This window comes from Larimichthys crocea, chromosome X (genome assembly GCF_000972845.2).
Source record: "Larimichthys crocea isolate SSNF chromosome X, L_crocea_2.0, whole genome shotgun sequence".
NCBI classification, from domain to species: domain Eukaryota; kingdom Metazoa; phylum Chordata; class Actinopteri; family Sciaenidae; genus Larimichthys; species Larimichthys crocea.
Window position 1 is genome coordinate 26,374,785 of NC_040020.1, and position 20,112 is coordinate 26,394,896.

Sequence of the window (20,112 nt, forward strand, 5' to 3'; positions counted from 1 at the left end):
CTGTGGTACAAAAGTGAGATAGTGCTGACATTTAAGAGTGCTTATTCTAATGATACATCAGATGTGAAGGATATCCAACATTGTTGTTGGTGTCAACAAATCCTGTGAAAAGATCAAAAGACTTTCTGATTAATTCAATTCAGATTTATTTATAAAATCATAACAGAAGTTATCTCATGACGCTTCCCTCTTTATAAAATTATTTACAGAAACTCAATGATTCCCTCCTTGTGCAAGCTCTTGGTGACAGTGGCAAGGAAAAACTTCCTTTAAGAGGCAGAGCCTGACTCGTGGTGGATTGGGTTCAGCCCAAATATATAAATCATAAATGGATCAAATATCTAGATATTTTGGAAATACTTTAGTTAACTAAAGTATTTCCAAAATATCTAGATTTCAGCAAATGTTCATTTGTTGTGGATTATTTTCATCTGCGGATTAATACACATTTGATGCTCTATTGAATATTTTCAGTACCATAAAGATACATGAATGTTCCAGTGAATGTGTGACTTACTCAAAATAAAACTACAGTGCCTGTGTTCATTGCAATGAAGGAACATGTCAGTTCAACAATGTTTCTCACTGATGTGTTTTTAATAGTGGTGATGAATTCATGCCTGGCTAGGCATAACCCTGGGGGGGGGGGGAGAGTCCCCCTGCATTCTAATCCTATGGCAGCATAACTAAGGGATGACCTGAGCCAGCCCTAACTATAAGCTCTATCAAAAAGGAAAGTCTTACGTCTACTCTTAAAAGTGTTGACCGTGTCTGCCTCCTGAACCCAGAATGGTAGTTTGTTCCACACAAGAGCAGCCTGATAGCTGAAAGCTCTGGCTCCCAATCTACTTTTGGAGACTATAGGAATCACAAGGAACCCAGCATCCTGAGAGCGCAGTGTTCTAGAGGGGTAGTAAGGTTTTATGAGCTCTTTTAGATATGATGGTGCCTGACCACGGAGAGCTTTGTAAGTAAGGAGAACAATTTTAAATTCTATTCTAGATTTAATAGGTAGCCAATGCAAGGCTCTACATTACTTATTATCAGTCTTCTCTGTTAAGGATCTTTTGGTTTAGCTGAAGTTAACATCAAGTCAGCATCAGCATCGACACAAAGACCAAGGTTAGATGAATAAAAAGTCTTGCAACCGTCAGAGTTTTTAAATGAAGACTTTAATGGATTTGATTTGACAGGAGATTCATGACAGCTTGGTTGAGTAGATAAAACCAGATCCGTGTTTTGGGAGTACTGACTGAAAGGTATCACACACACACACACACACACACACACACACACACACACACACACACACACACACACACACACACACCCACACCCACACACACACACACACTCTGTACCCTCTCTCTCTTTGGATCAAAGCTCGTCTTTGGATTCGTTGGCTTTTTTTGCCTCTTCAGCTTTTACAGCCTCGATGTACTTCCTCCTGTCTTCATCCTCCTGGAGACAAAAAGTTTATTTTTAACACACACACAGTCAAACAAAGTGCAGTCGTGTCGCTGTATCTGGAGCAGAGTAATGAAGGAGATAATTTACCTTAACCCTGTATTTTTTGGCCTTCTCCATCTCTTTATCTAGAAATTTAATCAGGTCCTTCACCTTCCTCTTACCGGGATAAACCACCATCTGACAGGAACACAGACATCACATACTGAACATTATTACCTCCATTTATGTCAAATGTCACACATGAATAACACATGTAATGCAAGTTTTTCAGCAGTCGTTTGACAGTAATTAGCTTCTTTATCACATTAGACTCACAGGAGTATATTTTTCACATCTTTATATATATATATATATAAGTCGAATCACATGCAAAAACAGAAAATATTGATGGTACCCTTTCAGCATATAGAGCAGGGAACAGGCAGAGCGATGGGTAGGAGCCGTGCATTGACAAGTTGATGTCGTTGGCTGAGGCATCGATGCGAGCGACGACCACGTCCTCTCGCTCCTTCAAGGCCTCGGCTAACTCCTCCCAAAGTGGAAACAGAGCACGGGACTCCTGACTGTATGGAAGATCTGAAATACACATTTAATGTAGATTTTTAAAGTGCAGGCGAAGAGAAGCAACATCAAGATTGGAATGCTAAGAGTGGACAAACAAAACAACGAGAGCAGTCAAAAGCAATGTGACTCAGGGAGCGTGGATTTGTTGATTTGAAGGTTTGCTTGTCTAAGTTAGATTTTTAGTTGAGGGCGAACAAGACAAGCTGAAAACACAAGATGTTATATAGATGTGATATATTATCATCTTGTGGCAAATGTGTTAGCAAGCAGTTCTCTATTTACACATCCAGCAGACATTGAGGCTATGGAGTGAATTTTCTAGAGTTAAATGTGAAAGATGCCTGGAAATAATATTACAGCACTGTAGCATAGTGGCTCTAAATAATGTCTGCAACACTGCAACAACCAGCCACACGGCTGACCGTGATAACAAATGCAAACTCCACCACCACACTTTAAACAAAACGATACTTATTGCATGATTAGACACGTCAGTGGTGATTGCACATTTGAAGCTGCAGCCTGCCTAACTTTAAAAACAGCTTTGACACCTTTCTCAGTGCTGAAGATCTGAATAAAATTCAGACAAAAAACAACTATTTGAGCTCGCTGTCAAATCACCATAAAATTAAAAAAGAAAAACAGACAGCTGTATAAAAAAAACATCTGTAACTCATATTTCCACCACCAATTGAACCTACTATGAGGAGAGGCTGCAGGGGAACTGCAGAGCCAGGTAATAAATCTCTGTGGATTTACTATGAGCAACACCCAGCCATTGTATCAATATGAAATATTGATTACTGCAGCTTTTATTTGCTGTGGAAACAGTTTTCAGTCAAATTTAACTCAGTATTAACATCATCACTCCAGTGATGTCTTGTTATCTCCAAATGTACAAATCCAAGCTAACTGGGTAGTTTTTAAATAAAGAATACATTTACATACAGAACAGAACAAAAACCGTCTTGTTGGGGTTAAAGACGACCTTCTCCAGAGTCATTCCCACCAGCTGCTTCACCGGCTGTGTGTCCCATCCGTCAGGTATCGGCTCACTCTGCATCTTAGGCTAAGTGCACACAAATACATCATTTATATCAGGACAAGCTGTTTTTCACTTTCTGGTTTATATCACACACTAGACAAGAGTGAATATTACCTTAGCCTTGCCCTCAAGGTAGGACTGGCAGAATTTCTTTATGGTTTCTACATCCAGAGTGTCAGAGGGCAGGTGATAGGTCACATGGTCTGTCAGGTTGACCAGTCGAATGATAGGAGCCTCGAAGGCCCCAACCCGGAAGTACTCCATTATTCTGCCGTTCCGAGGCTCATCCACGTTCACCCACACAAACAGGATCTGAATACACAGAATATGATTACGTTGTTTTATTACGCGGCTGTGTGAAGTAACTAGTGTGTATGTGTGTGTGTGTTTAGTCCATACCTTCAACCTGAATGCATTTGCAGCAGTGTTAAATGCTGAGTAGATGTCTTTAAAGTCAGCAGAGCTTTTGTTGACGAACAGGAGGGCGTGATTTAACACAGGTGCTGTTAATATCTGAGTCGCTGTCTGCAAGAGAGAGAATAACATGAAAACATCTCCAGGTTATGAGGCTCCAAAAAGCTGTTTGTGTTTGTGTGTTGTCAAAATGTCAATGTACAATCACTCTATAGGAGACCTATAGTTGTCAACATCAATATAATACAATATGTTGTGATGTGAAACAACGCAATACTCCAGCCGAGTAATATTAGCCGGCTGCTATTTCTCGTGTCATTGTACTTGCTTGATGTTTGGCTGTTAGATTTGATCATAAGTAATATAAACATAACTAATTCACGTGTACAGCTGTCCATATTTTTGACAGTGGTATTGTACTCTGAAACTGGGGGCACTAAATCTTAAAAATACCAATTACTACTTAATGCTGCTTTAAGTATAAGAACACAATGAAGTGAGATGTTAGTCTTAACATGCAGGAAAACCTCTTATTGTTCATATACAAGAGCAAAGCAGTATTTAAGCCAAAAGATGGCAGCTGAAATTAAAACACAAACTAACAAATACCATGTAAAGTCTTCAATGTATTGTAGTGGAGTAACAAATCTCAAGGAGTTCATATAAAAAAAATTAAAAAAACGCAAAACCTTTCCAAACATGTGAGTACAGCAGAAAGTGTGTATTTTACCTTTCCAGTGTACTCAGTGACTGGGTCCATCTGGTAGACTGTGACAAAAATGATCAGCTCCTCTTTGGATGTCTGAGGCATCATTTTATAAGCCTGAATGAGCTTAGACTGCAGCAGACATGCAAACAGACACACACAAACAACAACAGGACAAGACAGAAAATGTCAGTACTACACAGACACATACAGTACACAGATATGTACAGCCATCTGTCAGAGGTGTGTCTGTATGTTGTATTCAAATACCTTTTTGAGCAGCAGTACAACATCGTATGTGAGACCATATTTGTTGATAACTTCGTTGTCTTGAGTCACAACAAAGGTGACATCAGGGAGGTCAATCGCTGCAGCGTAGAACACCCCGACGTACTCGCTGTTCAGCTCCTACACACATAAAAACACACAGAAATGGTTATTCAGACACAGATTTAACACAGTCAGTGAAAAGCTGGAAAATCAAACAATTTGTATTTTACCTGAAAGAATCCAACCACCGTCAGTTCTTCTGAGGCGTCTAATTGGCTCAGATCAGATATGATGAGGTCAGCAGCAGACCCCGCCCTCCTTCCCAGCCAGGTCAAGATGGAGGCCGAGCTCTGAGGAGCTTAACCACAAACAAACCATCAATATTTCATCCAAATGAAATAAGTTTCAACAGCTATGTTAATAAGAAAAAGTTCAACATTCAGGGAAATTTGCTTATGTTATTACTACTACTAACTACTGAACTAGAGCCAGGAGGTGATTAGATTAGTTTAGGATGAAGCCTCGAAACATGAGGAAACAATAAACTTTGCTCTGAAAAATAATCTAGCTACGCTAAAATAATTATCACCAAGGTTTTGTTTACTCAGTGCTGAAAAAAGTATCTTGGCAAGAAAATCAGCAAAGAGTTCAGCCTGATTTGGTCTCTTACAGTTTTTTCTGTGGGAAGAGGATTTGATTTTGCTGTAACTAATAGTGACATACGTGCAGCTGCATCATTCATAGTTGACACTTGGGATAAGTTCAGCACTTGGCTTGTAAAATAAGCAATAACACACAATGAGGTGTGTTACAGTAATATATGAGAGAGAGAGTCAAGATGATAAAGCAATAGCAAAGAGTTAGCGGATGCAGAATCAGAACACAGATTATATTATATGTAAAATGTATGTAAACATGGAAGCTTAACAACAAAATGCCAGGCTAATTAATTAGATGGTCGAAATATCATCATCGGGTACAGACAGGCCCGGTTCGTGTCTAACCAGGAATGAACTGAACATGAATTGAACTTCTGCTATCTCTACATGTACATAAAAATTATATTATCTGTTAGTTGCACATACCAGGACAGTCCACAGGATTGTCTTTATCTCCAGATAGGTACAGTCGGATTGAGGGGAGACCTGTCGCATTGAGTTCTTTAACCAGGTCCTTCTCCTTCGTCACATCAATCACTGCCAGTTTGAAATCTGACCCCTGAAGCTCTGCAGCAGCACCTTCGAACGCCTCTGTGATTCGATGGCCTTCTGCAGACAGAGGAGCATCTGCACACACAGAAAAAGACACACAGTAAGTATGAGTAAGAGCATTAACACGTGGGTCAAGACCACGTTGTGTCATTTTTTTTGTGTAACTTACAGAAGTGCACCAGCAGCTGCTTGTGTTTTCTAAGTGCCCTTCTGAAATTTCCTTTCTTCAGCTGTAAAATCCCATCCTTCTCGGGGGATGATTCATCTGCCTGTCGGTCAGCTTGTTTGTCAGCGGCAACAAACACGCAGAGACACAAGGCCGTCACCCCCAGCAGCAACAGTGTCCTCATGACGGCTCAACCGCAGACTGTCAAACCTGACACTGGAACAAGCTTGAAGAGGAAGTATGGAGGGAGTGGTGAAAGGAAAGGCTGATATATGTGTGTGTGAGAGAGTGTATCAGTGCTAAGCTGGTAGTTTTGAATGCTTTTGTTATCTGCATACTAGGCCCACCAGTCTGTAGCTGATTAACTTTTCCTATCTGAGCCTCGCTGTATCTCTGCTATTGGCTGCCGTTCATATCAAGTATATCACTAATATCTTAATGCCCTTTTGTCTAACACTGTTAGCCTCGACAAGGTCAAAATGGAAGCACAAAAGCACACACACACACATTATCACACATATGCATGCTAAAACACCTCCACAGCTCTGTCAAGAGACTAATTTTATTTTCTGATCAACGCGACAGAACAATAAATAAAGAACATTTTAAACAACATTTTGATCAAGAAAAAAATAATAAAAAGTTCAACTTGGCAGGAATATTGAGTGTCACAACGACGACAGGTAAAGCAGGAGCATCAATCAGTCAGTGTATTGAAGTGCAAAGACTCAGCAGCACATATATCCGTCATCCACAACCTTCACCTTCATACTTACAGCAGGTCTATATCACAGTGTGTATCATTAGTTCAGCATTTTGAGAAACAAGTAGGTCAGATGAGAAGGTTGATATATTACTCTCACTCATACGGCATCTGTCTGGCAGCATGAAGATAAAGCTAGGAGATGGTTATCTTAGCATATAGAATGGAAACATTACCCTGACCTTGTCCAAAGGTAACAAAGTCTGCCTACCAGCTTCTCTAAAGCTCACTATTTATGACGTTATATCTTGTGCAAAAACCTTGTGTATATCTCATGTAAAACAGGGGTTGCCTGGTTTACGCCATATTGTTTGGAGTGTAATTATAAGCTGTAAAAATCCATTTCTGAGGGTGATGATGTCATCCATTTGGTGAAAAGAATTAACACAAGTGTCAACAAACATGGCTGCAAAACCTCCAACAAAGGTAGTCACATATATTAGAATCTATTTAATACACAAAATAAACTCACACTTTTACAATCTGTTCATGTAATTCAAATTGAGCTATACACTCCTGGTAGCTGCCTTCATCTTTTAACAAATATCTAACACAAAAGTAGGACAACCATCCCGGAGTCTCCACTGGTTCCCTGAGGTGGTAGAAGTTTGTCTTCCTGGCTTTCTGCCAGAAAGACTTAAGAAAGTCAGGTGACATAATATAAAGAGGGACAAAGTCCATGTAGGGAGGAGACTGTGGTGGATGGCTCAAACGGAGGACTTTCACCAAGGAGACCAGAGTTTGTGTGAAATCAATCAAATCAAATCAATAAAAGTCAACGTTGACTTATTTTTAGATATGTAGTTAGGTAATAAAACTACTTACGGTTAGGTTTAGGCTAGTCTGACTCACAGTAAGCTGATGGTCTAAGTTTGGCCTTATTGCCTAAGACAAGAGTGTTTTTTTCCCCCAGCCCTGGCACAGCACAAAAACAAAGTGTGGAGACCTTTAGGAACCAAAACTATTTGGTTATATTTAGGAACAGATCATAGCTCAGGTTCAAATAGATCCATGTGTTGGAAAGCCCTGAAAACAAACTTCTCCCATATACATCGTCTGGCAACCTCAACAGTGAAGACTTTAGGAAGATACTGCTAGCTTGCCCCACTTTATCCAAAACTAAGACGATAATCTATATTCCCCAAAATGTCAAACTGCTCTATGTCTTTAAGATGAATTAAAATAAGAAAAGGTCAACTACATAGATTCTGACATCTAGTCATGGTGGTTATTTTAGCTTTGGAAAGTACCGGTAATGCAGAAGAAAATTCACGACAAAAAAAAAAGTATAAAACACACACACTTTCACATCATCATATTTTTTTACATGATACATTTTTGGCACAGTAAACAGAATTAAAATGAAACTTTAAATCATAGATTACAAATCACACTTTTGTGTTTCTCAACTCATCATAATTAAATTTATAAACCAGTTTGACTCCAATATGAGTAAACTTGACTAATGTAAACATTTTTTTCCAGCAACCAGAAACATTATTATTGTCTTGTGGACCTCTTTGTACCTCTGTTAAAGGCCATACACACACTCACAGGTGTCCATGAGTAATTAAGACTGTACATAAATATGATAAAGGTGTTATCGGCTGAACAGGTGCAACAAAGCTAACAGAGGAGTCAGACACAGTCTGAGAAAAGGCCTAATCCATCAAAATGATTAAAGTCACCCGTGTGGGTGTACCTCAGATGTGCAGGGCCTTTAAAGCATGAATTATGCAGAAACATAAATTACAGCATGTTATGTCAGTGTGTTTTCCGTCAGGCTTTGTTCACTTTAACAAAAGAAATCATGTCTGACATTCAAGCCTGAACAAGTTCCCTCCTTCATCATTAAAGTAAACATGTACATTCACTCTGTCTGCATTAGGAAGAGAAAGATTTTGTTCCTTCAGTATTTAAATATATAATTATCTAAATAATGAAAAACAAAATTAAGAACTTGTTCCTCTGTTCCCTTCCTCTCTTTTGTCTCTCGTCTAGACTCATTAATGTTGTAAAGCATCCTGCACACACGTGGTAAAATTAGTGCTGAATGCACACAGAGGAACGGGTTTAGTATTTCCTTCCTCCTCATTAATTTCCCCCAAAATATTAAATCGTACAAAAGGTCAAAAGTGCAAAACTTATTTTTGCCTGGTTTTCTTCTATGTAATAGAAATACTTGTCTGCTTGTAAAGAATGCCTAAAAATATGTAAACAGAGAGATCACGTTAAAGGCTAGAAATTAAACCTTTTTGGTATCATTTACACACCCATTGTAGCTGTTGATGGGAAAAGATGAGAGTTTTGTCCTTCATGGTGAGTTTGAATTTCCAAAAATCGTACAAAAACATCCGGAAACATTTTTCAAACAGCTCCTACTTCACTGTAGCTTGGACAGTGAGCTGTTTACATTACAGGAAACAGTTTATATCCATAAAGTGACAAATATGCTCTGCGTGTCATGAGTCTGGGTGGGCTGAGGAACCATATTAATCCCGACAGTGTCATCTTTTGTATATGTGCAGATGGTTTCCACACTGTGGGCAGGAATGATGTACATCTTGTAGTGAATTCATCATGAACGGGATCAGACAGAAACCACAGATCAACCTGAAACACAGACAGCATGAAGGTTTTATTAAAGCTCAGATTAGCTGTCAGCGTTAAATACTCATGCATGTGTGTGTTTGTGTCTCACCCCATCAGTGAGAGGAGGACACACATGCACCAGGCAGCCCTTCCAGGCAGGTATGTGACTTCACTGGTGACAGTGTGGTGGCAGTTTGGGCAACGGACCAGACCAGGGGAGTCTGCCAGATATGTCACTGAGATAGGAACAGGAGCCGGCTGGGTCACTACAACTGGCTGAGTTTGTGTTCTACTGACAGGTGGTGTTACACCAACTGAAATTCAGAGGAAACAGGAAGGAAGAGCAAAAAAAATGATTATTTTCATCTGACCAGTTGGCTTGTATGTATGCTATTTAGAACAATAGTAAAGATGAAGCGTTAATACTTTGTGTTGGAGGATGGATTATGACCCCAGCGTTTTGTGAAGGTGATGTCACATCAGTCGGTGGAGTCAAGACAGGAAAAGGGTCTTGCTGGATTGTAACTAGAAAAAAAGAAATACAGAGAATATCCACATTAGGCTGGTTAAATTTCTAAATCCATCCCCACGTCACAACCATGAATTAAAGCTAACAGCAGAGTTTCAGGAGCAGGACCATGCCTCAACCATGCCACTTCCGACATTCTTATGAATACCCTCCTAAGTCATTCCTCCTCTTTCATTCTTGTATTGTGCACCTCTCCCCCCATCCCAGTTCTTACTCCTATTTATACATCTCCTTCCTAACCTCCTGAACAGGTCCATTGAGCCGGGGTGCAATGGCGGATTCCCTACAATGCAGTAACAGGCCAAAGAAGTACAGAAGTTCAAGATTTAATCCGTTCTCAGACTTTCTGGACTACAGAACGAAGGAAACCAAATAAAGTTTTTACATTTCCCCCAAAAAACGGGACAAATTGTGTCCCGGTAGAGATTTTTTTTTTCCCAGGACAGCTGATGAAAAAAGAGACCTATTCTGGGAAAAATGGGACGAGTGGCAACACTAGACTCAAATATAACACCATAAAGCAGTTCTTCCTCTGTTTCATGGCGGGTGACAACAAATGACCACTTTGTTACGTGCTCAGAAACGTAGGTGCTGATTGGCCGAAGAGGCGTCCTGTGTATCTGTGCTCAATTGCTCTGCCTCAGCTACCCGGATGTTTGTCACAGGAAATTGAATTTGAATTTTGAGAACTGAATGTTCAGTTCAAAACTAATAAATTCAATTTCAAATTACAATTCAGATTCATTTTTTTAATGCAATTATTCAAGTTAAGCAATTCAAATCCAAATATAAATGATTCAGTTTCTGGTGGCACATATTTCAGCCCATACAGCAGGACAGACTGGTTTTGTGTTAAGTTAGTTCTGATTCTGCTGTCAGAGATTTCATCACAGGGCATGAATGCTACCTGTTAGGCAGGTGAACAGTATTTTATACACTGAGATGTCAACAAAATCATATCAGATTATTGGCAGCAGCTGCAATGTGTGATTGGATATATTGACATTTTAATTGAGTGATTGCAGAGGAAATTAGAGGCAACAGAAAGATGCCTTCATTACTGTGCTGCAGTGTTTTAAACTATAGTTACACTTTAAAACATAGCAGCTGCCACCATAAAACAATTTCTTGCCCCCCGCATTTTATACTCTCAGTTTGTTAATCCCCACAATACCCGGTGCCAAACTTTCAAAGTGTCAAAACCAAATTTATGTACATATTTGCGCTCGCAATCTGCATGAAATTAGCGCCTGACAGCCTCACAGCAAGCATTTTCAGCTGTGTCCAAACTTTCAGGTGAGAAAATCTTTGTATAGATGTATTTTCAGTACTACCTGACGGGCTGTGGAAGAAATCAGAAAAGATGAACCAATGAGTGTTTATCTTACCTGCTTCTCCATAGGTGGGAGGGGGTGTTGAGGGGGACGACAGGGAGGCGTCGTAGGAAGGGGGAGGAAGGATGTTGAATCCTTGTGGGCTCAGAGCAGGAGGGTGGTGACGGGCCTCCTCATATGAAGGGGGTTCCATCAGGAGATCATCTAATCAAACAGGAAGCTGGTGACGAACAGGAGACAGCAGGAAATTCTCATGTGATGCAAACACAAAGACACATGCTCGTATTTAGTTAAATAAATCCTGCATTTTCTTTTTTTGCGTTGCACCTTGTCTTAGTGTTTTCTAGCTCTGTCAGCCATATCTCACAGCCTTTGTCAGTAGATGTGCTTTGTTTAGTTTAGTCACTGAAATCATGAAGACCAGGATCAGACAATGTCAACTGTCTGTGAACAATGGACCAAAACAGGTCAGAGCATCCACTGGGACAGAGTTGAGGTGTCAGTGAACGGCTGAAGAAAGACATCCTCAACGACCAGAGACCACATTCTGCCCTGATACACACCCACCTGTTGATTTACTTGATACTTAAAATAGTTCACGTGTTTATTGTCAGCTGAAGTTGAGACTGTGATGTAGATCCAGACTTAGTGATATTAAATAGTAGAAATAAGTACTTTACTTCTGGACTGTACTTCCATTTTGTGCAACCACAAAGTGTATCGTCACAAAGCTGAAATCAGGCTCATGAAAAGTTGACTTTTTAGACATACGTGACAGTGACCCTACAAACACATGAAGATCTTATAGGTCATGATGCATTGTTGTAAATTAAGTCAGCCAACAGTATATAAAGGAGTCACAAAAGACCAACCGTTAAAAATCTAGAGCAGTAAAATGCAACACACACATTAATGCAGCGGTAATATTAATTTCAAACATCAGCTATAAAAGTAAAACACTGACAGGGAGATCATCTGGCTGCATAATGAGTTTCTTCAGGTGTTTAACTAGTAGTGGGTTATTTCTCCAATGTGAGATTATTGTTTTTTCTTTAGCAAATTATCTGAATACTTCCTCTGAATACTTCCTCCACCATTGTTGATTATCACTACCATCTCTAACTGGCAACACTGCTTCTGTTTATCAGCCGAACGTAGTCAAAGAGTTTCTATATACAGTAGTTACTGTGAACATTTCAGTCTCTCTGTACTTCAAACTGTGTGATGTTCACACTGCTGCAGCTCTGACTTTGTTGTGGGAGTTGTCGGTATCATCTCCTCCCTCTAGTACAACATGTTAGACAATAGAGAGGTACGCATAAGATCGCTGGTTTGAACTTTCACCATAGTAGCAGAGGTTTAAAGTGTCAAAACAAAGCACACACACACATGCGCGCGCACACACACACACACACACACACAAAGACAGCATAGATATCCTGTAAATTAGAGAGTAGTGATACTATAGTATTCTCAATTCCTACATCTCCTTGTGTGGTTATTGTATAAAATAAGTAAATTTATAAAATCCGGAGCACTATACAGTAAAAATATATATTAATAAATACTTTGTATATTCAAAGGGATTTTTTGTACTCTTATGATCAGCTAACCACAGTTTAAATACTCATCTTAACACTTACTACTAAGTTCAAAATTGAAAAAACATGCTGTCATTATAGTATGCAACACTAAACTCATGTAATCCTGAATGATGTGATCCCACTTCACTGTTTTTTTTTCCACAAGACGTGTCTTCATGCCAAGACGTCACCTGAAACCAACTGTATCAGACATTAAATATACCTGCTGCCAGGTAGTTCTAGATCTGCAGGACTCCTCTCTTATGTAAACATGATACATCCAAGCCCGAGTATCAGATTCCAACAGGCACTGACCTGACTCCACCATAAGCAAACTCCAAATACTGCCTGCAAAGAGTAGTACATGTCCTCCTTTACTAATTTAAACTGTGTGGTGTGTGAGATATGTCGGAGCAGTGGTCTTACCTTGGGCAAATGAGGAAGCTTGTCTGACAGGAGGAAATGCGTACCATGTTGCCTGCAGTCGTGACATCACAGCCTGTTGAACCTGTTTCTCTCTGGAATTAGAAACATTTTGCGTACCGCAGACTGAAAACCAACCCTCCTTACCTGTTTCCCTTGTTCACAGGTTGATCACAGGTAATTGCAAAGTCATTCTCTGGTAGCACAGCAATTTCCATGACACAGTACGGGGATATCTGCACTAATTATGCTGTTACCATAGATTGTTTTTATGATTTGTTACACTAAAGCCATTCATTTATTCAATCTTTATTTATACAAAGTGGTCCAATGGAAGTAGTTCACATTCTTTTGCATGGTGAAAGTTAACATCAACTCTCCATAAGCCCCCATGTTAAAAGGTCCAGCTTCACAGCAGAAATAAACAGCCTGGTATAAAATCTGTACTGAGTCTGAATTTTTCTTAAAATTATGCATAATTAACAGTGTGGCCGCTTTAACTGACAGGCAGATGTTGTTACAGGCGGCTTGTTTGAGCAGCTAGGCATTATTCAGCATGTTGTTACAGGCGGCTTGTTTGAGCAGCTAGGCATTATTCAGCCCGCCTCAGGTCCACCAATGATCCACGTCTTTGCCCATTTTTTATTTTTTAATTACATTCACACATATTATGACTGTATGTTATTCTGCATCTCTTGTTTCTTCTCAGTTTGTTTATGTTCTGAACCATGTTCTCAGAAAACTGCACCGGTGCGCCTCCTTTGATCAGCCCACACATATTTACGACGCTTGTCAGTCTGTCTTGTCACTTGTCATGTTACTGAGGAATGAGAAACATGACTTTATCTCTGTCTTCAAATCTACATACTGTGTGTTGTCACTCTGACGACTATAAATCTTTCTTTCAGCTCCACAGAGCTCTACTGGCACTCTCTTGGGGTCCAAGCAATCAACAGCAAAAGCAGTTGATATGGACCCCAGAACATTAAATCTCCCCCTCTTAATTGTTTGATTGTGTATTATATCAGTGTTAATACATTTATTTATCAGATAACTATCTTGTAGATTAACCTTTATATGTTTTAGTTACAGTATGTTTTCTGTCACACTGAAAAAAGACTGATTGTTACGTAAAGGTGTCTTGAATTCATGAGACATTTAGAAATTAATTGAAAGTTACATTTATCTACAGTGACTATTATGTCAGAAAATCAGATTGTGAATCAAATTAAATATTAAGACAGATATAAACAGTGTTCAAAGCAGTCATAAGTACACAACATGTCTGTTTGTAACCCAAATTCATTTTATTAAGAAAAATTGAAAGATGCTAGGTCGATCCGCATTGGTCAGAAACCAAAATGATGTCACAGCTCATCTTTAGATTTGTCGGCTGGTACCTCTGCAGACTTATCAGTCTCCTGAAAGAGAGAAACCGCCATGAGTGCCGTAGATTTATATTTCAAAGAAAAACAGTAAAGTACCAGTTAAAATACAAACCTTGCTATCATCATCATCGTCGTCGTCGTCTTCTTTATCATCCTCGTCGTCCTCATCATCCTCCTCAGCCGCTTCCTCAGGCATCACTCCACCATCATCCAGAAACTTAGACATGGACTCCAGATCTCTGTTTCCACTGTAATCGACGGCCTACAGGACAACAAAGCAGGACGGGAAGATCAGGAGAGAGTCTATACAAATAATGTGTCTGTAAAGGTGACACGTGTAAGCGTGGTTACCTCTTTGCCACCAGCTGGGAAGTATTTGAGTGTTGGGAATCCTTGAATGGCAAGAGACTCAACCTCGTTGGTCGTGGCATCCATCTTGGCTATGATGATGTCATCACTCTCTGCGTACTTTTCACCCAGCTTGTCCCAGATCGGAGCCAGTTCCTTACAGTGTCCACACCACGGAGCATCTGCACACAAACAGAAAATGTTAGATACTGTTAGAAGACGAAAGGGAACATCTGACATCTAGTTTTACATCGGTGGAAGTCTACACTGTGAAACATTTCAAGTTATTTCAAAGAGAGAGAAGTTATTCTGCAGGATCTTAGACCAGTTATAACACGAAGCTGTCAAGCTCACAATGTCATTAATTTAATGATGACACATCCAGCGACAAAGCCAAAAGGTGTGTCTCAATTTGTATTCTTCTGTTAGTCCAATTATATGTACTGTAGTACACTGTGTACACTATGTACTTCCCAGCCTTGTGTGCTAATCTCAGTGTAGCGTTGTCTCAATTTGAGTACGGCTGTTGTGCGTTCTTACCAGAAATGACAAGCCTTTCCATTAAATAGCCAAAATGGCGACCATTGAGAGCAAGAAGCGTCCAGCATTTCACACTGAACTTTTTGGCTTTTGTGAGTGCACCACGAGTACTCACAGTACACTGCATTTTACCACAGATCTGAACGCACATGTGTAGTATGGCAGCACACAAATTGAGACACAGCTAAATGATTTTTGTTTCACTGAATTCCAATTTTGTTTTTACAGTGCAGACTCACAAAACTCCACAAAGACGTTTTTGGTCGGGTCCAAAGCGACAGACTCAAAATTCTTCCCCACCAGTACTTTGACTGGTCCCTTGTTCCAGTCCTCTGGGATGTCCTCAGACCGATAATAGGGCTGCACCACAAAACAAGACAAGTTACTGGGTTTCATGCTGCTGTGTGATTGAATATGAAACATGCAAATGTGTGTGTGTGTGTGCGTGTGTGTGTGTGTTACCTTGGCAGTGCCATCCACAACCTCCTGACACAACTGTGTCAGAGACTCTGGTGTGAGGTCCTCGGTAGGGATGTTGAACTTCTTTCCTGACTCCATGTTGATGATGCGTGCAGTGGGGGCGTCGCTCGGGGACACGCCGAAGTATGACAGCACATGAGAGAGGGATTCTGTCACATCGATCACGATGAAGAGCATCTACACACACCAGACATAAAAAAACAAAGACTGAATGAAGTTTTATGTCTTTATCTTACTCCCAGACACACACACACACACATTGGACTGTTACCTTGCCCTTGAACTGTTTGGCGACAGGCCTGGAATCTTCCAGCAGAGCTGTCTGACTCTTCACAGAGGAGTTGATGAACAGCAGGCTGTGCAGGAGGATGGTGGAGGTGAAGATCTTATCTGCAGTCTGGAAACACACACACGCACGCGCACACACACGCACACGCACACACACACACACACACAGTATCATTTGAATATCATTTTACATGTTATTTTCATTTTTGCAATCATGCATGTGTGTTTGTGCACAGGTGTGTGTTACCTCCTGTTTGAATGGGATGATCAGCTCCAGGCTGTTTTGCTTGATGAAGGAGGTGAAGTTTGTTTTGTCCAGCTTCCCGTCTTCTGACAACGCAAAGTCTGCCCTGCCGTCATCAAACTAGCAAACAAACACACATAAGTCGATGTCATTCTACAGATAATTAACCAACAACACATTTGATAATAGCTTAAATGTATAATTCATGCATCGTGTCTAACAGTTGTTGGTTTCAGCTTCTCATTTGTGAGGATCTTCAGCTTTTCTCTGTGTTGTATCAATGAAAATTCAACATCTTCAGCCCTCATTTGATTTGATGTTGTCATAAATAACAACAACAACATTTGTCCAAGTTAACACAAAATAGAACAAAAATTGTTAGTAGAGCTAATCCAACATGTCACTGAAACCACATTTATTTCCATAGCGGTCCTGGCACTATTGTGATGGGCTTTTCCTCATACTTTCTGACACTTTATCGACTAAACAATCAGACGTTCAATAAATAATACCTGACAGATTAATCCATCATAAAAAATAATCATTGCAGTAGTTCCTCTATCTTCTGTTATATGGCCAGATGCATAAATCTAACTTAAGCCTTTGTCATATTCTGGACTAATCTAAAATTGGAAATATATTTATAGATATCAGAATCAGCAAAATATCCTCACTTTTCTATCCTTGTGAGGACATTCTGCCCTCAATAAGGAGCATACTGTATACACATATTCACTCTAGGTGCTAGATGGCAGCAAAGCTAACATCACTACAGCTTGTGACTGTGTCTTTCACTAAGTCTTATATCATGTTTGTACCTTTTTGAAGAGCACGGCTGAGTTGGCTTTTACTTCATACTTCTGGAAAACCTCAGGACTCGATGACAGAGCAAACTCAGTGTCGGTCTCATCCAAAACAACTTCCTTGAACACCTTGGCCGCCTCACCTTCCAGATCCTAATATAAATACAGACATGAATATGATTATGAATAAAAAATGTGTGACTTTATTATTTCAAAGTAAGGATAGATAAACATACGTCAAAGAATCCAACAACAGCGATCTTGTGGGAATCAATGAACTGAGCTGCAGAGTCTGGAGAGTCAAGCACTAGAGCACCGGGGCCTGAACGACGCTTCATCCACTCGATTATTCCCTCGACTGTCCTCTTACCTGGAAAACACACAAACACGTCAAGTCATGTCAGAGTCAACACACCAAAAAGCTTAAACTAACCAAATCATAAACGTGTGAAAATGATGTTGATTCAGACACACATGTAAACGAACACACACATCCTGTACTATGCTCAAAAATGTCTGTTAAGGTCACGATCAGGTTTACCAATAAGATACTACAGCAGTAGGTACATATTGCTGTGAAATAGATCAATCGTCTCACCTAATTCTTAAAATATAACAAATAAATGTTTGTTTTTTTAAAAACAGAAATATTTCTTCAACCAGATGTCAAAATAAAACTTAAAATAAACAATTTAAAACCGTTTATTCACATAATCATCATTAAACACAGTTGAAAACAGTTAAACACAGTTTAAAAAAATAAAAATAAATAATGATGGACAGGTTTGGTCAGGTAAGTAAACACACACATGAACAAACACACACACACCTCAGATGTAGCTGCTCAGGTTACCCTCAGGTTTAGTGATGACGTTACTGCTACATATCTGTGTGTGTGTGTGTGTGTGTGTGTGTGTGTGTGTGTATGTTTACCAGTGTAGTCAACGGGCTGCTTGCGGTCTCCGTTCATGAACAGTTTCAGAGTGGGGAAACTTCCAACATCAAACTCCTCTGCCAGCTCTCTCTCTTCTGTGGCTTCCACTTTGGCCAAACGCATCCTTGGCTCCTCCGTCTTCAGCTTCCCAGCTGCCTCTGCGTAAAGTGGCTCCAGCTTTTTACAGTGTCCACACCAGGGTGCATCTGCACATACACACACACAAAAACACACATATAGATTTGACATTTTTCATAGCATGGAGTTGTGTTCACAGCAGACATGCAGCAGACTCCACAGGCCTCTGGTTTATCCAGTTTTTTGTTGCTATCAGCAGCAAATGCAGAGATACACATGGAAATAAGCTGCTGATAGCAGCAGTGGCAGTTGGGCTCAGGCTTTATCCCCTCTTTCTTGTCATGGCCTCATGACCTCATCTGTGGGAGAGTTGAACCGAGAGAGCATCTGGACAAGTAAGGCCACGTTTGTGTGATAACGCCTCAGAGGTGGAAAACTCAGAAAATTTCACATTTATACTGTCATTAAAATCTAAATCTCTAAATTAAACGTCCAATTAGTCATTTATTCTTGAAGCTTTTGATCTTATCCCACTGCCTTCTTCAGCATTATTTTAATATTTGTGTTTCAAAGGTCAAGAATGAACCTCAATGTTCATTTAACTCTTTAAACTTTATGTTACACCACAAGATATGTGTGTCTTCTTTAAGAAATAACACCTTGTGACACAAAACTAGTCAGTGATAATCCATTTTAACCCAACATATGTTGCTCTGAAAACAGAAGTCATATATATTGTCTCTTTGTAACAGATTAATGATGCCTATTAGGCACAAAAAAGTTACAAACATTGATAATGATCATGTTACTGCTTAGATATCAGTCAGTACTCACAGAATTCGACCAGTAAATACTTGTTTTCACTGAGAGCTCTTTCAAAGTTGCTGATGTGGAGGACCATCACATCTTTCTCCTCCTCTATCTCAGTTGTTTTCTCTTTCTTTGGTGCCTCTTTGGTTTCATCCTCCTCATCTTCCATCTTTCCTAAAGTCTCCTCTGTTGATGTGTCTTCTTGTGTTTCTGTCTGGTTGTCAGCGCTGGCGTCTGCGTCTTCAGCCTGGATGGAGGAGACCCACAGCAGCAGGCCCAGCAGAGTTATGGACAAGAGCGTGCGTGTCCTCATGTTGCCGTTTTCTGTCTGAGCTGCTCTGGTATCTCCACTCAGGTATGGGCATTCAACACGTGTCACAGAGAGTTTGAACCTTTTATGTGTCTGAGATGGAGAGTGTGTGTCAACATTTTACTGGCCTTCCTGCTTGTCCAATCAGACGGCACACCTGTGGGAGACTCTTTCCAGTCTAAACCAATCAAATGGTGCCCTGTACATTCAGAATTGGCTATCCACTGTTAAGATTTCATCACTTGGACACGTCTTTATCTTTCTCTGCTCCCTTTTCTAGAAAAAAAATTACTTATTTAAAATTATTTTCTTTATTGTGTCTTTAGATTTCAGACCCCATCAGCCACCAGATGGTAGCATTTTAACGCCTCTCTCTGGGCCTTATCAGAGCTTCATTTGCATAAAGGTCAGTCATAAAATAATTATGCAGATTTTTAACTCTCTCCTTTTTTTAATGTCGCTATCTATGTTTACTTGAACAAACTCTCTCACTCCTCTCTCCAGCTCCACTTTAAATATTTCTTAACTGTTTAACAGAAGAGACAAACCGGTTTGGCAAAAACAAAATCCAGACCTTCAGGCTACTTAGAACTGAATAAACTGTTAATATTAATAAACTAAACATGTTATTGTAAACAAGTTAAATAACATGTGTTGGCTCAGGATTGGCTGGATAGTATAACCAAGTTTAAGAGGCTGGTTCACACAGATTATGCAGATAGTTTTGGTTTTATTGGATGAGCCGAGGCTTTCAGGTAACAGAAATGATTTCAATTGGCACTCCTCTAAACTTAAAACCAGAAAATGATTTTAGAAAAT

General features: G+C 39.9%; 3 protein-coding genes across 5 annotated transcripts; all 3 read right to left on the reverse strand.

Annotated features, from left to right (window-relative positions):
• Positions 1–1,155: 1,155 nt before the first annotated feature.
• Positions 1,156–6,156, reverse strand: zgc:136472 (protein disulfide-isomerase). The gene is made up of 11 exons (XM_010750464.3): positions 5,850–6,156; positions 5,555–5,755; positions 4,700–4,827; positions 4,470–4,607; positions 4,224–4,331; positions 3,479–3,604; positions 3,194–3,391; positions 2,983–3,103; positions 1,865–2,046; positions 1,558–1,647; positions 1,156–1,461 (listed from the first exon to the last, which is right to left on the reverse strand). The coding sequence occupies exons 1-11, from the start codon at positions 6,028–6,030 to the stop codon at positions 1,378–1,380; spliced, it is 1,557 nt and encodes a 518-aa protein (XP_010748766.1). The 5' UTR covers positions 6,031–6,156; the 3' UTR covers positions 1,156–1,377.
• A 675-nt stretch (positions 6,157–6,831) lies between these two features.
• Positions 6,832–13,036, reverse strand: LOC109142159 (lipopolysaccharide-induced tumor necrosis factor-alpha factor-like). Of its 3 annotated transcripts, none has more exons than XM_027282549.1 (5): positions 12,963–13,036; positions 11,119–11,284; positions 9,628–9,726; positions 9,311–9,515; positions 6,832–9,222 (listed from the first exon to the last, which is right to left on the reverse strand). In XM_027282549.1, the coding sequence occupies exons 2-5, from the start codon at positions 11,255–11,257 to the stop codon at positions 9,117–9,119; spliced, it is 549 nt and encodes a 182-aa protein (XP_027138350.1). In that variant the 5' UTR covers positions 11,258–11,284; positions 12,963–13,036; the 3' UTR covers positions 6,832–9,116. The 3 variants fall into 3 exon arrangements, with proteins under 3 accessions (XP_027138350.1, XP_027138352.1, XP_027138353.1); XM_027282551.1 differs by lacking the exon at positions 12,963–13,036 and adding an exon at positions 12,871–12,944; XM_027282552.1 differs by lacking the exon at positions 12,963–13,036 and adding an exon at positions 12,871–12,895 and having other exon boundaries at positions 11,119–11,268.
• A 1,318-nt stretch (positions 13,037–14,354) lies between these two features.
• On the reverse strand, positions 14,355–19,362 carry pdia2 (protein disulfide isomerase family A, member 2). Its single transcript, XM_010750465.3, has 11 exons — positions 19,008–19,362; positions 18,095–18,301; positions 17,398–17,531; positions 17,177–17,314; positions 16,362–16,478; positions 16,098–16,223; positions 15,809–16,003; positions 15,586–15,706; positions 14,810–14,988; positions 14,571–14,720; positions 14,355–14,491 (listed from the first exon to the last, which is right to left on the reverse strand). Exons 1-11 carry the CDS (start codon positions 19,294–19,296, stop codon positions 14,438–14,440), a joined length of 1,710 nt encoding a protein of 569 aa, XP_010748767.3. The 5' UTR covers positions 19,297–19,362; the 3' UTR covers positions 14,355–14,437.
• Positions 19,363–20,112: the final 750 nt, after the last annotated feature.

Coding starts and splice junctions, on each gene's coding strand:
- zgc:136472 (XM_010750464.3), bottom strand. CDS start 6,030: ATGAGGACACTGTTGCTGCTGGGGGTGACGGCCTTGTGTCTCTGCGTG. Junction 4,608..4,699: donor CGGTGGTTGGATTCTTTCAG/GTAAAATACAAA, acceptor TTATGTGTGTAG/GAGCTGAACAGCGAGTACGT. Junction 3,392..3,478: donor CAAATGCATTCAGGTTGAAG/GTATGGACTAAA, acceptor CTGTGTATTCAG/ATCCTGTTTGTGTGGGTGAA.
- LOC109142159 (XM_027282549.1), bottom strand. CDS start 11,257: ATGGAACCCCCTTCATATGAGGAGGCCCGTCACCACCCTCCTGCTCTG. Junction 9,727..11,118: donor TCCCACCTATGGAGAAGCAG/GTAAGATAAACA, acceptor CTTTTTTTCTAG/TTACAATCCAGCAAGACCCT. Junction 9,516..9,627: donor AATCCATCCTCCAACACAAA/GTATTAACGCTT, acceptor TCTGAATTTCAG/TTGGTGTAACACCACCTGTC.
- pdia2 (XM_010750465.3), bottom strand. CDS start 19,296: ATGAGGACACGCACGCTCTTGTCCATAACTCTGCTGGGCCTGCTGCTG. Junction 18,302..19,007: donor GTATTTACTGGTCGAATTCT/GTGAGTACTGAC, acceptor GTGTATGTGCAG/ATGCACCCTGGTGTGGACAC. Junction 14,989..15,585: donor AAACGTCTTTGTGGAGTTTT/GTGAGTCTGCAC, acceptor GTTTGTGTGCAG/ATGCTCCGTGGTGTGGACAC.